Here is a 19,290-nt window from a genome sequence, read left to right on the forward strand (position 1 = left end):
ACCTGCAACTAAATCACGAAACAAAAAAAAAAAGTGCGCAGCGACAGAATGTCTGACTCACCTTCTTCTCTGGGCTTTCCACAGGCTTCCAGTTGTTGTTCTTGATCTGCTGCAGCTGGTCAAACTTCATGCTGACGTCGTCGATGGAGAGCTGCAGCAGGTCCCAGAACCCAGCCAGGTCCTGAGAGGTGGGTCGAGGCATGGCGCTGGGGTCCTGGTGGAAGAACGGGGTCAAAAAAAAAAAAAAACATAAAGAGAACTGCTTTCGTTGCACTTCATCGTAAATCCACTAGATGTCCTCATTAAAGCAGGCATGTCTGAAGGGGCTTGTGACGCTTGTTTTTGTGAACGAGATGTGAAATAAAAAATCTGTCTAAGTCAGTTCAGTCCTGTTCATCACTCGGTCGTAGAGATGAAAAGAACATCAGAGGAAAAGAGCGGCCTGCTCCAGGTTTTAATGCGTCAGGAGTTTGTACTTGATGTATAAAGTAGCATTATTCTCCAGTTGTCTTCCTATTAAATCAATCCTTTGTGACAAAAATAATAATGTTTTGTTCTTTTGTGGAAATCAATACAAACAGACTTTTTTCTTTACAAGTAAGACAAAAAAGCAAGAATCTTCTGTGCTTTTAGTGTGCATCTAAAATGAAGGAATGGATGGACTTTAGCAGCTGTGTACCCACTTTCACAGGAAATGTATTTTGCCATCTACATTGTATATTTGAAGGAATGGTTTATAAGATATTTTGCTAATGGTACAGACAAACCAACACACACAAGCAAAAACATTATCACTCAGTCAGTGGTGGAAAATAAAATTCTGGAATCACAAAGAAAACAAACAAATGAAAGCTTTTGCTCTCCTGCTGCTCTGTATTTTGCTTTGATAACAGTAAAGTATTATGGGATCTATAACTCTTATTTGTGCAGAAAAGGTAATTGTCAAAATTACCTAACATTTCAAACATCACAGTGCATGAAAAGCGAGTGGAAAACAGCCCACACCCCTGTTTTTTACCAAGCGAAAGCCTTTGCGTTTATTCAGCTTTAGTGGGACTCTTAAATACTGCTCTGCGGAAGTCTTTAAAAAAGTTTCCAACCTCCGGAGCTGACAGATTTAGTATGAGTCGAGCGTTTTAAGCTCTGGCTGTGTCAGTGTGAGAGTTAAATCCTGAAGCACTCAACACTTGCTGTCAGTCTCTGAAGATTCTTAAATCAGGCTTTATGAAAGTTGATTGAGGATTTCAAGAGACGCGGGTTGACGAAACAAAATCAAAGTGCTCTCTCTGTCTCTAAGTGTGGGCATTTCACCAATAAATGGAAGATGGAAAGTGAATATTGTTACATTTGGAATTATGACTTCTGATGGAAAAAGTAAACTTGCACAAAGCTGTCTTTTTCAGCAGGAAAAAAAAGGGACTTGACTCGGTTGCTTTGGTGTGTCTAATCCCCAATTCCCACTCCTTCTGTGTTTTCTGCTGCGTGTTGCAAAAAGCAGCGCCGCTATCTCTCATAACCCCACGCCGGCTTCATTTGAAAAATTGTGTTCTTGGCTTCGATCTCTAAATCGAGTTGTGAAGGAAAAAAAACGGGAAGCGAGAATCCCTGACCTTGTGCACAGTGCGAGCCACGAAGCAGCTGGTGTGTTTGTTTAAACCATCTTTCTCTTCTCAGGACAAAGCTGCACAACTGAACACACACACCTACCTTCGGTCACATTGTCTTCACCTCAAAGTGCTGAAATAAATGAGCTAGGTACCTGTTTACAGTTAGAGTTGCAGTTTTCTCAGATCAATAAAATATGCAGAGAGTTCTGTTTCAGTTAGAAGCAGCTAAAGCATTAAATGTAGACTAAAGAATGTGAAAACATGACTATCTAATGACAGAATGTTATCATTGTATATTCGTTTTAATTAAAGTTTCAGAAAGTAATCATTGGATGTACAGCTACAGCTGGTTAATATATAGAGATAATTCAATTCAAGATGTCCGACACCGCCAACTGATGTAAGGAAACACAAAAACAACTATAACTCGGATCATTTTACAGATAAAGAGACAAAATTTGGTGTGGTAGTAGCTTAGCATGTCCCCATTGCATATATTCAGCACGACACATTGTGTGATGTTTTTGTTTAAAACCTTGGCATTACTGTTGGTGTCAATCAAATCTTTTATTTAACCTTTGAGAAAACAATCATCTACGTCTACAACTGTATCAATTTTGGAGTCAACCCATTTTAAGATGGCCACAAGAGCACTTTTTCACAGTTTGGGAAAAAGTTGCAGTTTTTAAAAGTTCAGCCTAGTTTTAAATAATACGCGCCACAAAACTCAGCATGACCCATTTAGAGCATGAATTTTAATACGCCAAATGCTGCCATAAAAGTAAAACACAAAAAAATCTGAGTTTTCTATTGAGAAACTAAGTACCCATTTTAAAATGAATAACACGCTGGTTTGGATAAAGAATACAGCTGCACATTTATTTCTTTTAAATGCCTGTCTGTCCTTATTTTAAGCTTTCTGCTTTGGTAGTTCCTGAATAATCACACAGAAAGTGTGCAGAGCTCAGAACAAAGACTCTGTAAAGCATAATTAGGTCTTACCAGGTTTTGCTGACACAGCCAGTAAAACTGCTGGAATTTCTGAGACATGAGCAGCTGAGCACTTCCCACTGCACTTCGGATTTTACCTAGAACTGAAACAAAGCAAAGCAGTGCAGTATTAGCCACACATTTCCCACTGTACGCTGAGGAGACATCAGGTTTTGAGCAGAACACTCACTGTCCTCTGACAGGTCATTCTCCTCAGCCTCGGCCTCCATCTCCTTACACCAGCCCTCCATCCTCTTGGTCTCTGTGTGAAGCAGCTGCATGAACCAGCTTCCATCTCTCCGCAGGGAGGGAGACACCCTTCCCGATTCGCCCGACGAGGCGGCGCTCTCTCGGGGGGAGGGGGGCTCGAGCTGCCAGGTGGTTTCGCTGGTGGTCTCTCGAGGACTGGGTGGCTCAGCTGGGGTGCGGTAATCATCGCGGTAGCTAAAGAGGCCCTGGGTGCGAACGGTCCGCACGGCTCCATACTGGGTCGGCGTGCTGGGCTCCGAGTGCCGCTGGAACCCCCCTCCGAACTGCAGGCCCTTGTCCTCCATGGTGGGAAAACACTCCAACTCCAAGTCAGCCTGCACGGCTGCGGTCACACTGTTGGAGCGTTTGAACCTTCCCTGTCTGAGGAGTTGAAAGGAAGGGATGAAAGTCCACAAAATGACAAATAATAGCACTGAAAACAGGGCTTATGTGTATTATAGTGAGATGAAACATCAAAGACAGAATTTTTTTGTAATGAGACTAATACCTAAGAGCCATTAGCTCACCCTTTTTTGTCGTCCTCTACCTGGATCCCAACAGAGTGGAACTCCCGGCAGCCTTTGCTTTCAGACTCTGAGTCCGTGGCTGCTTCCACCTTAAATGATAAAAAAAAAGGAACAATGCTTCTCATTATGTGAGTTACCATTCCCCCGTGCTTCTGGCTTTATTGGTCTGGGAATGAACAGAACAACTTAACTGTACATGGCATGTCAGGGAGTAAACATTATATGATTTATGGAGGCTGTAAAGGCTTTGGTACAGTGGAGTTTAGGTTTCTATAGAATTTAATTGAAACTGTGAAACAGGGTTTATTTTATTGCTCGCAATAAAGCAAATATTTGTTAGGTGTTCATGATTGGTAAAATGGTAAAATGGTAAAACCAGTTACAGATTTTCTGTGGGAAATCACTAAAGTGATGTCATGTCGTATGGATTTTTATAGATTTTATAGATTTCAACAGTATGGTTTTCTGTTACATTGCTTTGTTTCATTCCTTGAAATTATTCCCTGATTTGTTTCCACTGGTACCCCCTTACACCCGGCCAATATTTACAGTTTAGTTCCTTTTTATGTCATCCTTGTCCTACCTTTCCTTGTAGTTTTTCATTTTAGCAACAAATCCTGTTTATCACCCATCAAAATGAAAGGTGTGTGTGTTTTATTTGACTGTTAGCAAAATATCTCATAAACCACTGGATGGGTTTTAGTGAAACTCATGACAAATTGTGATTTATTTGACCAACCTATAGACTGCTTGCTCCCTACATAATTCTACAAGGCTGATTTATTTATGACTAATAGATACTTTGAACTGAAACAGCCTGTGGGAGAGCCAATACAACTTTAATAACCAAATAGCAGAAAGTATGACCAACGTGGTTTGAGATAAATATACAACCTGGCCAGGTGAACAGAGGATAGAAGTATATATGGGGAGATGGTTGATTGGTGAAAGACAGCAGCTGAACTAATGAAGAATATAAAAGAGGTGAGAGTAACAGCAACATTATAAGAACAAAACAAAGCACCTAATTAAAGTGAAAACACAAAATAACTAAAGACAACAAAAGCTCAAACCTAACCCTTTTTCAGATTTTCAAATACTTTTGAACACTTGGTGAGTTATCAGTCAGCATCATGAGGTTGTCATCCAAAGGTTTTCACTTGACAGAGCTCACACATATGTTGAATACGTGTTGAATGCTTTTGCTTCCCATCCTATTTATCACCTGGCAACTTAATCCTGTGAAGAGTGGCGAGGGGCCGGAGCTGACATTAAGGTGAGCGGCAAGGTCAATTGGAAAATCGAATAGAGGATGAAATCCCAACATACACACTCACACTCACACCTGGCGCAGGCGTACGAATTGTGGAATAATTTAAAAGTCATACAGATAAGAAGTAAACTCCACCCAATCAAGCTGGCTCACTTCTGGATCAAACCATTCCAGAAGTAATTTAAATAATTTAATTTAAAGACTAAACAGCGTTAGTAGTAAAACTATCTGACAATATCAAAGGTATATTTTTGATTTGTATGAAACCTACAGTTTACCTCAACTTTTCATTTGTTACATTTTCATTTTATCAAGTACAGAAAGACCATAATTTACCTTTTTGTGTGTTTGGTTTAAACATTTTTTAAATAAAATAATTATTAACTATAAAATGAGTTTGTTTGAGAATCTCTTTTCACAAACACTTCTTCCAACAATTAAAACTTTTTTTGTTTCTAAATCAGAATTTTATTTAATCCACTCTGTTAGAGGAATGTGGCCTAATAAATTTCCATAATTACTGTATTTTACTCTGCTTATAAATGTGGAAAACAGTTCAAATTATTGTTAAAACAGTCGTGAACATCAGTTGTTACACTGAGTGGGCTTGGTGTCGAGAAACAACCTCGACCTTTTTTCCTCCTGTGGTTGCCATGGTGAACTGAGGTATCCATTGAAAAGGCTTTTTATTGAACTCGTGCGCGCTCTCAACTCAAGGTGAAGATACTCAGAGTTGATTGAACTTATTTTAATCAGCTGTCTGGAGATGGGAAGCTGAAAGTTTCCCGACTCGTTGACTCAAGAGTTTACGGAAAAAACTTTGTTTGTTGAAAGTCCTTTACTCCCGGACTATCTACAGACTCAAAGGCTCTTTACTGCTGTCTGCTCTACTCCCTGAAGCTAGATATTTAAACACATAAAAGCAAAACTCTGTGTTCACACTTTTGCTATCCATTTTTTATTTTATTTTTTGTTCCCTGTTGCTCTTCGCTTCGCAGTTTAATTTCTGTCTTTCACCTCTCTCATTGTCAAACATTCACATTAATTTCCTGCTCGCCTATTGTCCCAGTCTCCGTCTTTCTAGGCTGAGTGAAGCTTCTCTTTGTCATTTTTAGTCATTTCAGTCTTTATTCCTTTATGCCTAGTGGGTCCCTTTTTATTATGACAGAACCAGCTACAGAATGAGAATAAAAATATGTTTTTGAGAGCTATTGAGAGAAACACACGGTCACTGATGGCCAGCAGTTTGGCTTTTGTTCCTGTTACCTGAACTTTTCAGTTCTGTGTCCATCTACTGGGGGTATAATGATGTTTTGTTGATCACTTTAAGGCAAACTGGTTTATCTTTTAAGCTTGATTTTATTTATGTAGAGCCAGAAGTCATTTCAGGGTGCAGCTCTTAATGACGTTGGTGACTTTATCTCGCACCAACACAGTTTCTCAACATCTCCTTGATGGATTAGCTCATCATTTTGTACAGACACCATGATTCCCAGACATGAAATTTCACTGTCATGTCTTCCATCAACAGGAGGTACTTTGTCCCATATTTGGTTCATGAGTAAATGTCTGCTCAGGCAATCAACATCCCTGGCAACCTCACGCTGCCTGTCATCCACATTCTGCTTAATATGCAGCATGTTGGCATGGCATCAAGAGAAATATGTGCACATTTCTGTATTATTTTTATAGCTTACACTTGATATATTCTTGCAAAACTGCACATGCATATATATGTGTCATTTAAAGAACCAAAATATGAGTTAAGTGTTGTATTAATTGTGAAAAAGTTCCAGAAACCCAGCTGTTTCTGAGCTAAAGCTCATTTTTAATGGACCGAGGCAAAGTGGAATACTGTTCTATAATAATTTTTGGAAATTACGAACATCGTGTCCTTTTGTACTAAAGAGGAGAGGGACCATCCGGAACATTATGAGTACCCAGTTCAAAAGCCTGCTTTTATGGCCTGGGAAGCTTACACATCTGGAAAGGCACCATGAATGCAGAAAAGTGTACACAGGTTTCAGAACAACATATGCTGCTTTCCAGCAAAGGAGACCCAGGACTGTTGAGCAGTTCGAATCCTCAGACAGGATTGGGACAACATTCCCCCCAAAAAAATCTAGTCCTAGACGTGTACAGACTGTTGTTAAATAAAGAGGGGATGCTTCGCAGTGGAAAATGTGCCCTGTTCCAACGTTTTTGAGATGTTTTGCTGCCATAAAATTCAAGATTATCTCCTTTTTTTGCTTTAAAAAAATGTACACATTATTAGTTTCAACATTTGATCTGTTTACTATGTTCTATTATGAATAAAATGTGGATTTATGAGATTTTTTTAAAGTTTTGCATAATGTCTCAACTTTTTAGAACTGATTTTGTATTATGGTGTTATTATGAGTGAAGAGTTTTGGCTTTCAACAGAGTGTACATCTATTGTTATGAAACTCTACGTTTGTTAAGAGGTGGTCAGTATTCAAGCTGGGGGTGGGGTGGGGGACCTTTTGGAGAGCTGTTTTGTATTCTGTCAGGCTGTCTGAGGGGATCTGTTAGCGAGGAGGAAATGAGTGTGCAGCCGCCTGCCGAGGTGACCTCCATTACTTCACGTTAGGCGCAGAGCAAAGTCCAGCTCATGAAAAGAGAATGAGGGTCGATGAAAGACAAAACATCCACGAGGCTTTTGCAATTTATGTCCAACAGGATTACTTACCCTAAAGGTGCTTTAGTGTAACGTACACAGGGACATTTAGGAGTGCACACAAACACACAGCAGATCAGTGATCACAGTCACGGCGGCAGCACAGGTGCGGAGACTGTTAGCATCAGCAGAAAGATGAATGCATTTCACCCGACACACACACAGAAACACACTTGGTGACTTCTTCCAGCTGATGCTTAAGGTTAAAATCTCTGACTTCTCGTTCTGCCCGACCTCATCATGGTGCCAATTAAAAACAGTCGGTTGTGAATGTAAGCGCCTCTCTGTTTAAAGCAAAAGTGGCTCTAAAGTGGTCCCTCTGGGAGACATTACAGGAAGTTAAGACAACACCAAACCCACCAGGTTAAAGATTACAGTTTAAAAAACATGGCGATCTCTTAGAAGCTACAAATCAATGCTGAACCAGGTGAGTTCAGGTTTATTTTACCTCTATAGTGGAAGATAATACAGACTATATAAAGTGATGAGGAGGTTGACAGCAATTCTCAGCCATAAATCAATATTTTCCAAATCCAAAGATGCCCCTGGGGAAGGACATTATAGTGTTTTCATCTTGCGACTGGAAATGCAGCTTTTAAAAATAGCAGTCTATGAATGAAAAGAAACACTCAGAGGTAACATATTTTACTGTCCATCAGTGTGTTGGTACATGTGTAATATTGCATAAATTTAAGTGATTAGTCAGCTTGTGAGCTAAGAGCCTGATATTTTTCATTTCAAAGCTCTTATTTGGTTTTATTATTTTATTTGCTAAATAATAAGGGGACTTTTATGCATTTAAAAATAATGTTTGAAAGCTGCAGTTTAACTTCAGTATTTACATTGAATCAGGTAGGTATTTTTCTGAAAACCATCTAGGAAATCATGAAATTATGACGTAAAAAAAAGCTAAATCATTTCTACTACTTCTCTTAAAGTCTTCAACTAGCCACTTAGCATAAACTGTACTGTAACCATGTATTTCTGGATTCCACTAACTAAAACATAAAAAAACCCTCTAAATTTGAACTGTAAAGTCTTTTAAATTAATTATGACCCCAACAGCTTACATGTTTCGGAAAAACGATGAAATATTTTTAGTTTTGGTGGATTGATGTGAACATTTTCCCAAAAGGGACACTTTTTACAGAAACCTGTAGTTTCACCTGAAGGAGCCTTTAGAGTTTACACACATGACTGAAGCCAATTTCAAAAGCAATATAATTTTTTTTTTTCTCGCTGAGACACAAACAAACCTTTATCCAACCTAACCTTCCTTGGATTCGCTCTCACCTCCTCTCCTCCACTAAAAAGTGCTGCAGTAACGAGCTTGGTCAAACTGTTTTCATCACAGCAAAATGTGGTAAATGTTTGCTAATTTGATGCTCTTTTCTGTGAAGATTAGTGAGGCATGAAGACGTTTCATGTCGCGCCTCTGGTTTCTAAATGTAGCCCCCATTAGTGTGATTAAGGGGTCCAGTGGTCCCAGATTCGGCCCTCAACTTTCAAGAGACTGATTTTGATGTCTGTGAGAGAGAGATATATTTTGAGTTTCTTAAAAAGGAAAAGGAAAACAAAAAAAAACAGAGCTCTGTGCTCACTGAACACGAAGGAGAGACTAACAGAGTGAGTGAGGATGTCTCATGTTTTAAGTAGATAATTGAGTAAATCAGTCAGGGGAAAACACGCTGGTGACAAATTAATGAGCACACGGCGAGGCAGCGTCATGCATGTGAGGGAGTGAATGACGGCGCAAACATCAGCCAGTGAATGACTGCAGCCTGGTTCCTCTGAAACCTTCATTTACATTCAGCCGACTTTTTTTTTCCTTTAAATGGCTTTATTTTTACGAAGCTGGGTTTTTACATGCGTCAGTGGAAGCTGCAGACGGCTAAGATATAAATCTACGACTGACACGCTCTTTGATTTGAGAAATCACATTATTTTAGCTCCACAACTCACATGAGAGCTTTTTGAGTCTGCTTTGACAGATCAGATTCTGTTCTTTCACTGCATTTATTGATTAAAAATAAACTCAAAACAAAATACTCAAACTACAAAAAAACCCACCAACACACTAGTGCTGGAATTAGTTTGACTTTTATTTTAAACCTAAAACAATTTATGTTTTAACTTCTGAGATTCATCTAATTTTTATTCATGTCAGACCTGCAATTAATCCGCAAAAGAACTGTGATAAGATGGGAATTTACAGCTTTACAGGTTAATAAAATAAATGAATATGGTAATCAAAAAGTGTTTTAAAGAAGGAAAGATCAACAAAGGAGCTCCATGATCCCATTACCTTAAAGAACAATCAAAAAACCTTAGCAGATTTCCTCTCCAGCAGCATACAAATAAAAAAATTAGTTTGTTTTGACATAAATTTAATACTAAAAAATACTTAGTTAATACTTTATCATTAGGAAGTGGTAAAATCCTAATTGTCAATATATTACAGGTTTGAAATTTAAGGCAAGGTTAAGAAGAAAATATTTTAAAAAAAACTTGAGTTCAACATGTCTACAAGTAAAATAAAGGTCAAAACAAATGTAAGACTCTCCAAACTAAAGCTTTTGCTTTCAGTATTGTCCTAGCTTTTTAAATTTATTGACTTTAGCAGGCAGTAAACTATTAGAGCTGCCAAGCAGGTGGTGCAAGTGGTTGCCATAACTTTAACACGTTTAGTATTAAACCAACACATTCCAAAATGTAGTCTGTAGTCTGAGTAATATTCATTCATTACCCAATTCAGAACTGTGAAATTACATCCTTTAGTGGAAAAGAGTGCAAGGCAATTTCACTAAAAAAACTAGAGACTATTGTATCTTTATATCTGAGAGTACAAAGGTAACAGGGAGAAATAATTTCCAGGTCTATTGATGCCTCATGTGGTGCTTCAGTTAGTTTTCTAATTAGCAAAAAAACAGTAAAAACAGAAAAATCTTATTGTGAACAGAAGGGCTGTTTTACTTGTTAAATTCTACCTCAGTTCACACATCTGTGTTCCTGTGTTAAATGACTCAAAAACGCCTATAACTCTGTCAGTTTTACACATAATGGACTAACATTTGGTGTGGTAGCAGCCGAGAATTATTCCCAACACATATTACAGAGATATTAGGAGCCACAACATGTGATCACACATACTGGTTATTTTTAGGTTTGACCAAAAAGGCTAAAACTCATTTCAAAATAAGATGATCTTAGCAGCCAGATCTTTTATTCAAATCAGTTTTGTTCACAGTTTTATAACTTAAGTTGCTCATTTTAAAGAGCTGCAGGAGCTGAAGGACATTACAAAGAAATTTTTCCGTAGGAGCAAAATATTTCTGTTTGTCTCCAAGTATTCTCCAACACAGCATGAGCAGCGGGATCAATCGACTTTGAAGGAAATATTCATTAACTGGCTCACTCCCTTTAGGCAACATCTGGCAGTCAATAGATTTAATGTAATTTGGGTGTTAAATCAATCTCCAGGAAATTGGCTTTCTAGGAAAAAAGGCGGGGAAGAAAGGCAATTATCTTGATTTTATTAGCAAAAACTTAAAGACATTTAAGGCCTCCTGAGTGAGTTTGATAAAGTGTTTTCTCCTCGCATGTTTTAAAGGTCTCAAGTGAAATTCTGCGCTTGACCCGACAGAGTGGACAGCCAGCCGAGTGTGCATAAATATACTGTGGAAACATTAACAGAAGCAAGTGTGGATGAGGGAGGGAAGGGGCTGATATAGACGAGTTGTGAAGCTAAATGGAGAGGAGAAATGTCACGTCACTTCCTTCTCCTTCAAACTGAAAATGAGAAAATGAGTGACGTAAAATTGCTGGTGCCAATGGGAAACGAATATTAGTGCTGCGCTTTAAAGGTCCTGCGTTGAAATTTGCTCGGCGGAAATATAAAAAAATACCAGTTTGCTATTTTGTTTGCTTCTCTCAGTTTGTGGCTTCAGTCCAGCCTTAGAGAGGATTGAAATAGTTAACAGCAGCAGCAGTTTTATTTGTTCATCATGTAAATGTACATAAGTTATCCCTGCATCAGTAAAGAAATAAATCAGCTGTGTGGAAGTCAGAGGCTTCTGGTTAACCCTAGTTAAAGAATAATGCCTCAAAAAAATATTTGCCAAAATAGCAAAATAAGACAAATTAATAATAACAAAAATAACATGACGCAGGATTTTTATATGACGTATCAGGCCACTGGGAGCGTTGTTTGTCCAATCTGATGAACTCTGATCCATATTGTTGACTGACAGGAACAATAGATATCTGTTTAGCTGACAGGCCATAATTTAGGGGCAGGTAAAGGTTTCAAAGCATTGCTGAACTCCCATTTGAAGCAGCTTTCTTTGCAAACACATCAGCCCCCAGACAAAGTGGACTGACTTTCCTCTAAAAGGAGGTGGGAAAACTGCGGAGAGCCTAAGTACCAGGATGTGTCGCTTCACTCTATTACATTAATTAAAATCAGAAAACATGAGACAATCAAATCTTTTTAAATCCATTTGGTTAAAGGTTTTGTGAAACAAAGTGTTTTATATCCTGGAATTTGACTACGCTTTCTAAGTTTTCTTTTTTCTTTGAGTAGTAAGAAGACATCACAAATATGCGAGTCTCAAGGAGAATCACTGAATGTGGACAACAGATCCCTCACGAGAACACCGAGTGGAAGACGGATGGAGAAAAGAGGCAGAAAGGAAGAAGAACGAGAGGAGACTTGGATCAGCGGTGCCTTTGGAAACAATGACAGAAGGGTACAGTGAGCAGAGAAGCAGTGAATGAACAATGAGCATACTACCATTCACCAAAACCCGCTCCAGCCTGCGTTGAATCCTAATTAATGGGTTGCAGTGAGATGACTCACTCTTGCTATTTTTAGCTGCCGAGGACAGCACTGTTCTTCTGTTGAATTTATATTTGTGCAACTGCTCAGTTTTATTATAACCATGCATAATTTAGAGTTGTAGCAAGCGATGCGCTCATTTGATCATACTGGGGATCCTTTTTTTTTACACTCTCATTAGCGGACTAACCTGTATGCCGATAGACGATCGAGGCGTTTTCAAGTACTCCTCAGCCTTCGACACCAGGATGGCCTTGTCGCAGGTGAGCACTGAGCTGTGTGAGTCTGTGGACGGATGCCTTTTTCCAGCCATGACTCCCGCCGCCTCCATGGCTATGGTCACAGCCTTGGTGCTGTCCAGGCTGTCGGTGGAGTTATAGAGGGGCCGGCCTGGGCTCAGCCCCAGGCCGAGGCCATCCGGGGCCCACATCCCACCGTGGGGGTGCCTTCCCTCGTGGTAGGCGTCCTGCGTGGACTCGGTGCTGCTCTGGGCTGTGATGGAGATGAGCGGTTTAGAGGTGGTGCGCGGCGGGACCGGAGGTGGGGCCTTCTTGTAGTTTGGGGTGTAGGTGATGGCTGGAAAAGGTAGAGAAACATATTTGAAAAGCTCATTATGTTTTGGAAAAAAAATCTGACTATAAAAGAAAACAAACAAGTTGACTTTAAAAGAAGAGGCTTAAATTGGATAAAGTTAGAAAACTTTGTCATTGAGGGTAAAAACAACATTAATCTCAGGTCTCCACCACACTCATCTCTTGGAAATGTGCAGTACATTTTTGTTACTGTTTAGTTAAAAAGTAAGTTTTGAAAAAAAAGTTGCATTGACGCAAAAATAAACTCAAACTTGCATTAGTTTTTGTCCAACATTATAGGTAAAAAACATGTTTTTATGCATCTGGAATACAGTCCATTATATCATAATTGCTTTCACTAAAAAATACAGACTGTACGCAATTTAATCTGGACTATTTGATTTTATCCGTTTTATCAAAGCTCCTGCCAGAAAGTTTTAAATAAGGCTGATTAAGCTCATCAGTGTTTGGATAATCTTTGGGGTTACCAAAGGTTAAAATCCCATGTCTGTCGCAGAACTGCCACACTAACAACCTGGTAAAGATCTGATAGTGAGGACTGGTTTGCCAGAACTGGAAAAGAAAGAAACCATAAACTGAACAAGGTGAATTTATCATCACCACAAAAAGCAGAAGACAGTTTTTCAGTCCAATATTAAGATTTCTTCTTATTTTACTTGTTAGTTTCTTTGTCACCATTAAAATACTTCGATACAAAAAAAATATCAGAAGACTCGTAAATTCTAAAAATAAAATGTCAGCTGATCCATCCCCCAAAAGATGTTAATTGAGCCTCAAATCAGTTAAAGGAAGAAGTTAGATTTCAAAATTCCACCTGATACCAACAGGGGGTTTTCACAGTTCTTTTGGTTACACAGTTTAAATAAAAAAAGACTAAAATATTCAAATGAGTTCTGCCTGAGCTCTAAGATTTATGGTTTTTCATATAAACATTTCACTGCCTCATAGGTTTTACCTCCCTTAGTCCTAATTCTGATGTCTGTCACCACGTTTTGCTCGACTAATTCAGCAAAAATTACAACATATTAAAAAACAACTTATAGAAACAGCAGGAGGATAGCTGCAGTGGCACTCTTCAGAACTGTCCAAATTAGTATTTATTATTTACATTTATTGGCTTGTGATTGTTTATTACAGAAACCCAGAATTTCCACTCTTATCTACCAAGCTGTAGGTTAGTAAGGCTACGTTTTGCATTTATATAGACACTCGTTAACACTAATTTTCTAACATTTTCAAAGCATTTTTATAGTGGAAAACCTCTTCCCTTCTTTTTTTGTTTCTTCTTAGGGCTCAGATGAGGGAGAGACTGGTTGGAAATATCACAAACATACACAGCACTTTCAAGTAATAACACCAGTTGGGTGGATTGGGAGAACATGAAAACCTTTGTGGTATGAGGCTCTCATGAGATATGGACGATGGCGGAAAATCAGCGAGGTAATAAACAACACTCGTGTGAACAATCCGGCTCAAAGAAAGCTGACAAGTCTTCATACTCTGTCCGTTTTTATGACAGAAAGGAGAGGGATTACTTTCTTTCAAGTGCAAATGAGAGGATGGACCTAATCCACAGCGAGACAGGCGGATGAACAGGTCACAAACACCTTCTAGGCTTCCGTACAAGTAAATCAGAAGAAGTGGGGAAAAATAAAAAACAATCTCAAGTTATGTTGAAGGCTATTATTTTTCTCGGTACAGAGATAAAATGTGTTGAACACTGTGCTTGTGTTTCCTAGAAATGTTTACATCACACAAAGCAGGTACAGAAGACCAATCTGCTCTCTTCTTTCAGTTCTAATGAGCTCCATGTAGGTCCTCGTGAGACAGCTGTGGCACAAAATAATGTTTCACCTCATTACACTGCAGCCTGAACGCAACAATTACAGAACATATTGTTGTCTAAAACAAAGGATTGTCTCGTTTTTTTATGTTTCGCAGCTTAAAAACCGCTGTAATTTTTTAGTAAAGACGAAACCCTGCGATGCATTGTCGCCTTTTGTTCGACCTTATTTTGGTCGTGATGATAAATAGTCTGGTCTGCTCTGAGTTCCAAATGACTCACAGTGCTCTCCATTTACAAAATGACCCATCATGGATGCATCTGCAGAAAAATAAGCAAGAAATTAAAATTTGGAAGAATAAGATGGACAAAATAAAAAAAAAGCAGACGAAAGAGAGGGTTTGTGTGTGTTTGTGTGCGCAGCAGAGAAAAGGAAGATAAATCAGGTAGAGTGGAGAGATCAGGGGAGGAAAGTGATGACCCATTCCAGGGTTGTGATTCAGCAGGAGGACCAAAATAGAGCCATTATTAGCTGGCAAGTCATGCAAAGGGCAGCCATAACTCTTTTACCCATCTTTGCAGTGGCAGGATTACTCAGCATTTAGATTAACACAAATGGAGCACATTCACCCCGCATCTTGGTTCAAACAAAGCTCGCTGTCATGTTGGGTTTGAAATACAAACACGAACCAGAGCATTAAAATGATACCTCTTACCGCCGTTATGTTAAAATGATGGAAATACCAGTTATGCGGTGCTCAAAATACACCACCATTAACTGTCATGCATTACTTTCGCTGTCACTGTGTGGGTCGGGTAATGGATTAAAAAAGATTATTTACTGAGGTAAATACATATTACAACTCTGCACCAAATAAAAGGCATCAAAGACAGGCTGCAAGCCAAAATTGATTAACTGTGTAAAGAAGAAGCACAGATAGATGTTAGGAAAAACATAAAAAACAAGCCAGAAGACTAAAATTCTAAACTAACGTCAATGTCATAAAGCCATGAAGGAACAACAAGGATCCAAACACAAAGATTACAGGCTGGATGACAAAGCTCGGCTGAATACAAAAATCTATGACCCGGAGGTGTGAAACACAGAACAAACAAAAGTCTGACTGACTGACTAAAGTCTGGCAGAAGTGGCAAAAAACCTGAAACCGTGATAAATCTGGTTTCAGTTCCTATATGTTACGCAAACGTCCTGGTCCCAGCTTTTAAATAATATGCAGATTTAGTGAGAATAATACATTTTCAGTTCTTTTTATTAGGTATGAGTCCAGATTTTTAGATCATTTTAGTCTTTCAATGTAGTGGTACAAAAGCTGAGGTTGGGACTTCACTTTGGGTCATAAAACATCAGGTTTGGGGCCTCAAGATGATTTTCAGATATTAAATTAAAGTAAAAAATGACTCCTAACACTATATAACCATAGTTGTTACAAATGGGTGTGGAAAATGTAATAACAAATCAATACAAATAGTGTAATAATTGTTGTCATTGTTACCATGGTTTAACTGGCCTGATATCGATGTGTGTCAACCAAAGATATTTAGGGTTGAAAATGTCTGCCAATGTTATCTTGTGGGTCAAAAGGTGGAAAATTTGGGAGCCACTGATCTTATGGACAATTTGTTTTATTAGTAAGGCTCTGAATGCCATAGAGAAGGATGCAGCCTCTGGCCTCTGCTTGTTATAGTTTTTTACTGGGTAAATCAGACACTGGTACTGAGTCAGCTTTAGTGAAAACATGTGTGATTGTCCAAAAACTAATCTATGGGCATGTGCAGTTTCCAGTTCTTATCTCCAGGTTCAAAATTCAGAAGGGTGACAGCCTCAGTGATGCTAAACTAATTTGGAAAACAGTGATATCTTTTCAGACATTTACTTATTTTTTTACCATACGCGGTCCTTCTTCAAACTGAGACCTATTTCTCAATTACAAAGTTAGAAATATTAATATTAAATCAGAAAAACAAGAAACTCAAACGTATAGGAGGCGAAGTAGCGGCTGCTGACTACACTCAGTGTGAACACACTTGAATGATCTTTCTCATTTTCGAGCGCACGATCACACAAACTGCTTGCACCCAGCTGTTCTGGTTAAAGTGAGACACAACAGCTCCGTCTCTGTTAGGACCTCTCCATCTGTTGTGCACACTAACATAGATGTTAGACGTTGCGTTTGGTGGTGGAGGAGTCAGGTATTTAAAGAGTCCTCCTCCCTGATCTGATTTATCACCGCGGAAGAACAACAGCAGCTCGTTTTGCGACAGGATTTAGGTGAATATGTACGACCTGGAGCGAGAAAGGAAGGGGAGTGGAAGACGGATAGCAGACTCCATTATTGGCACTATCATGAGCGCTGCAGACAAAACAAGAAGTAACACAAAAATAGCCAGACACGGATAACAAAACAGACTGGGTGAGTCGTTACTCAGACTTACTTAACCAACCCTGTATGGCTTGTGAAAGTTTAAAAGTGTCGAGTACAAAAATGGTGTCTGCAACGAAAAAACAGCAAATATCATTTTATGGGCAGCTCTTTTTTGAGTTGTAAATGAAGGGCAGTCTTTCACTTGCTTATTATGACTCAGATGCTTTTCTATTGTTCACAAACGCCACACTGTCGAGTCTGTGTTTAAATAATGGCCTCTGCGCTCACTAATGGAGACAGCCCCTCCCTGCCTTCACGGAGCATCACCGGTTAGATGCATGTCACTGTGTTCTTCACCCCAGCCTTCATGAAAACAAATTGGCCTTCTGTCAAGTAGACAGATCACTAGGAAGCTGAATGGAGGTTCACAGCATCCAAAGGTGTGTGTGTAAGAGAGAGAGTGAGAGAGAGACGGTGCTTGAGTGATATTGCAGATGTTAGGATGAAGGGATGCTGCAGAAAATGATGCAAACATAAATATGCCGAGTGGCAGCAGAGTAAGCACTCAGTCAAAGATTTCTTTTTTAATCAATACTTGCTGTGAAGGTAGACAAGAACACCTGTTTACTGATCAAACGACTTGACAATAACGAGTAATTTAAGCATATGACTGATTCTTCGTCTTAGTTATAAACTCACTGCCTTATAAACCACTTTAATTTACGCTGATCGCCCACCACAGAAAGGCGAAAGTGGACAATAATGCTTTTGCTCGTGTCTGTGTGCGTGTTTATTACCAAAATATGTCATAAACCAGTTGATGAATTTTAGCGAACCTTGCAGAAAGCAATCACAAGATATATATCTATAACTGATTAACTTTTAGAGTCAACCTGATTTAATATGGCTGCCACAGCCAAACAACCTTTAAAAACACAAAAATGGCTAAAACACAGTCAGTTTTATTGATATTAAGCTAAAATTTGCTGTGGTAGTAGCTGAGAGTCATTCACAAAGTCTGTCAGGGAAGGCAGCGGGCGATATGCATTCCTTCAGATTGCATTCTGTCATTTAATAATGTTTCATTCATTGCTGTCTTTAGCTGTGAGTGTGTGAGTAACTGCAGATACATTCAGACAAAAACTTCATATTTTTATTCACACGTTCCCAACAGCATCTTTGCCACAGGACAGCTCGTGTTTCAGTGAACCACAAGTCGACACTTTTAAAAAGGAAGCAACAACAACAAAAATGCCCCAGGTAGTAGGTTTACCTGGGGTCGCCTGGGGCTTCCAATCAGTGCTGCAGGTGACGGGGAGGCAAAACTGGATCCCTGAAAACAAGGGAGTTGGGATGATGTTCAGACAAGCGGGCACGTTTGCCTGAACACATATTACATAAAACAAACTCAGACTGGAACCATCAAGACTGTGCAGGCTGGATCACGTTACGCAGGGATCTCCGCGTTACACTTTTTATTTTTTTTTTAATTTGACACAAAAACATCTCAAAATTCATTTTTTGGTAAAATGACATGAAAGTCACTGTGTATGAAAGCACTTAGAGTGAAAGAGGCCATTTTGAAACAAAAACCACATAATGCATGAGTAATAAACATTTTGACAAATTGTTTTACTTCTGATGCTACTTTTTATACATTTGAGTTCTTCACTGACTTATACATTTTTATTTTAGACAAATTCATGACGATTTCCACTGACATTAGAAATTGTTCAGGAGCCTTTTCACAGATAAGCAACTAAAAAAAATAAAAAAAATCTGAAGCTGGTTGTTCACAGATGCGCAGGGAAATACCCCATAAGGTTAATGACAATACAATCAGAAAAAAACTGAAAGGCTGACATGTATGGCTTGTGTGGAGGGGTGACCTGGAGAAAGCTTCCTCTCTCCAAAAAGAAGATGACTGCACCGCTCATTTTGGCAAGGTTGGATCTACTTCTGGAACAACATTCTATGAGATGTTCAGTGTGTACAGGGCCACACAGAAAATGCGGCATGCCATCACAAATTGCAAACACCATTATGAAGGATTTGGGTTTGTTTTGCAGCCACGAGACCACTGCCCTATACTACGAAGCAGGTTCAACTTACCCAGGGTTGCTTTACGTAACCCTAGCAATGAGGAGTCATGCTCAGCAGTACTATAAAGCTGGTTATCAACCCAGCATTTCTGACTTTGAGTTGGAAATATCATATAAAACAGATGGAGCTGCATCAGAGAACCAGTCACAGCCATGAAGCTAGAAAGAAATTGAAAAAAAGGACAGCGAACACAAAAAATGAATAATCCTACTAACACCATTGCCACATCATTAAAGCATGAGTAGA

At 39.1% G+C, this 19,290-nt stretch overlaps 1 protein-coding gene across 4 annotated transcripts in view; it reads right to left on the bottom strand.

Moving 5' to 3' along the window:
* The window catches only part of dlgap2a (discs, large (Drosophila) homolog-associated protein 2a), a 142,056-nt gene that overhangs the window by 6,624 nt on the left and 116,142 nt on the right, over positions 1-19,290 (bottom strand). For 2 of the 4 annotated variants that reach the window (XM_025005827.2, XM_025005824.2), the window contains 6 exons: positions 18,215-18,274; positions 12,372-12,757; positions 3,374-3,462; positions 2,788-3,227; positions 2,610-2,701; positions 62-214 (listed from right to left, as the gene is read on the bottom strand). In XM_025005827.2, the coding sequence (XP_024861595.1) occupies positions 62-214; positions 2,610-2,701; positions 2,788-3,227; positions 3,374-3,462; positions 12,372-12,757; positions 18,215-18,274 (1,220 nt within the window). The remainder of the gene's footprint in view (positions 1-61; positions 215-2,609; positions 2,702-2,787; positions 3,228-3,373; positions 3,463-12,371; positions 12,758-18,214; positions 18,275-19,290) is intronic. The other 2 variants (XM_025005828.2, XM_025005825.2) reach the window with 1 other exon arrangement.

The sequence above is a fragment of the Kryptolebias marmoratus genome, linkage group LG10, assembly GCF_001649575.2.
Source record: "Kryptolebias marmoratus isolate JLee-2015 linkage group LG10, ASM164957v2, whole genome shotgun sequence".
NCBI classification, from domain to species: domain Eukaryota; kingdom Metazoa; phylum Chordata; class Actinopteri; order Cyprinodontiformes; family Rivulidae; genus Kryptolebias; species Kryptolebias marmoratus.